Source organism: Papilio polytes, unplaced genomic scaffold (genome assembly GCF_000836215.1).
Source record: "Papilio polytes unplaced genomic scaffold, Ppol_1.0 DF822178.1, whole genome shotgun sequence".
NCBI lineage: Eukaryota > Metazoa > Arthropoda > Insecta > Lepidoptera > Papilionidae > Papilio > Papilio polytes.
The window spans coordinates 2,511,983-2,514,210 of NW_013527026.1; the positions used below are offsets into that span (position 1 = coordinate 2,511,983).

Below are 2,228 nucleotides of genomic sequence, written 5' to 3' on the forward strand. Positions count from 1 at the left end.
TTTTGTAACAGGAATTACTGGGGCCGGAACCGATTCCGATGTCTCTGTCGTAGCTTTCTCAACGCTACTATCCTCACATTTCGGTACCTCGGGAGCCTCAACTTTGGGTTCTTCTAAGGAGAGTCCGTTCACAGGCAACTTCTCTGGTTCGGGCGAGGCGGCTTTCGGCTCAGGCGTAGTTGCTTTAGGTTCGGGCGAAGCGGCTTTCGGTTCAGGCCTGTCGTTGTCCTCCGGAGTTTCGGGGATGGGTTCATCGGTAGGGGAGGATTCTGTTTTTGGGGATTCGGGTGTATTGCTTCCGTTTGTAATGGGTTCGGTGACCGGAGTTTCTGGAGTTTTTTCGTCCTTAGTTTCAGAGTCTGATTTGGCCTCCTCTGCTACTTCATTTACTGCATTCTCAGGAACTGATTCTGCAGCCTGGAAAAAGCATTAGCATTTTAAAACGTTTAATTGAGAGGATTTACGTTCATGGTGTAAAGGAATATCTAAATTTGTATATAGAAAAGTAAAAAGAAAAAGGGATTTAATCAATATTAGTGCAAACAATACCTGCACAAGGGCCATTTCAAAAACTGATGTTTATATGATAATATTAAGAAAAATTGTCACGAGAGACTGAAGGGAAGTATACGAGTCCATGAAGATTTATAGAACTTTTGTAACGGACGACTGATGCACATTTCGTCGATATTCACCCTTCGTTGCCCCGACACGACAAAGTATTACGTTTCTACTGTTAGGGCTGTTACTTCATATTTACGGTTTAATTACTTATACTTAAACATCTCAAAATCTATGTTACTTTGGAATGGACATTAAAGGTACTTTATGTTTTTTATACTTTAATGATTAAATTACAAATTCAGCCGGGCGCCTGTTTGCGAGACAGCGGACGTCGTCAAAAGTGTGTCGTCTTAATTACTTTTGTATTACATGTAAATTGTCGATGGTTCAAAATAAATTTAAAGGCAGGTGCGAGTACAGCCCGCGGCGTCGATAACAATAAAACGATACTCGTACACAAGGCCGCCTTTGTTTACCGATGTAAGCAGATACATCGGCACAACATATGTATGTATATAATCGATTATTGAAATAATCTTGAGTTAATAATAAAGTGTTCGATTCATGTCATGTCACACAGCCTTTTGTCTTCACAACGTCTCAATATGTTTGATATTTCTTTGTGTAGTGACACATGTTCACATAAAAGTGTCTACAGTAAACAAGTTACAATGATAAATAATAATTGTCCTTAACAGTGCATACTAAAAATAGTATTACATTTATTTTTAGTCTCTATTGTTCAATATATTTGTTTATTTGTTTCAGAGGATGTAATTAAATCAGGTGAGTTTATCATGCATTAAATCCTTTTTTGTTTATTCAGAGTCTGACTTGTGATAATTTACAGAAAAATACTTGATAGCAAAGACGATAGGTGGTCAGAATTAACTATGGGGCACATTAGCGTAAATAATCATTTTTACGTATACAAACAAGTATTTTTATCAGATATGTCTAGAATTTAATGGCGAATTATCTATGAAATCTCAACCACAATTAAGAAATTTAATTATACAATGCATAAATAAACTATCCGATTGAAATTTAAAACAGGAAAATCTTGGATGTTTGGATTTTTTTAATAAGTTTGAAAGGCAAACGGAAAAGCGATAATAATAAAAACATTCATATGATACTCATGTATGTAAATTAATTCAACGTCTTTCAAGCCTATATCTCTGTTTACAGTCGGCGTTGTTTATGCGGTGTGAGGCGATAAATTAGCGATTAAACGCGAGCACCCATCGGCCTCGTGTGCTCTGGTATGGGCGCTTTAGAAACCCAGCGTATAAACGAACGTTAATTGCAAGTGTTAATTGATACTGAAAGAACATGTCTCTAAAACACATCAACAATTCAATTACTTTATGTATGTCTTGATTGATGATACAGTTATGTTTATTGTTTACGTTTCGACGCCAAAAATTGTAAACGAATCAATTATTAATGTACATTTTTCGGTGTTCCGCAAAAGAAAATTTAAAATCGTGAATACGTGTAAGTATTTCTAATATATTTTAAAATGTAATAAAACTGTGAAGCATGTTTTGTAATCTTTCTTTCATCTTTTTATACAGATATATTTGATACGGGTTATAACAGACACCATTGTCTAATCAACGGAAGAACAATTGACTGAAGAAGCATAATAAAATTTGCTT

The 2,228-nt window shown here is 35.5% G+C and overlaps 1 protein-coding gene across 1 annotated transcript in view; it reads right to left on the bottom strand.

The window, feature by feature from the left end:
* The window catches only part of LOC106106407 (brain acid soluble protein 1-like), a 17,272-nt gene that overhangs the window by 3,117 nt on the left and 11,927 nt on the right, over nt 1–2,228 (bottom strand). The window contains exon 5 of the mRNA XM_013286986.1: nt 1–417. Coding sequence (XP_013142440.1) covers nt 1–417 — 417 coding nt within the window. The remainder of the gene's footprint in view (nt 418–2,228) is intronic.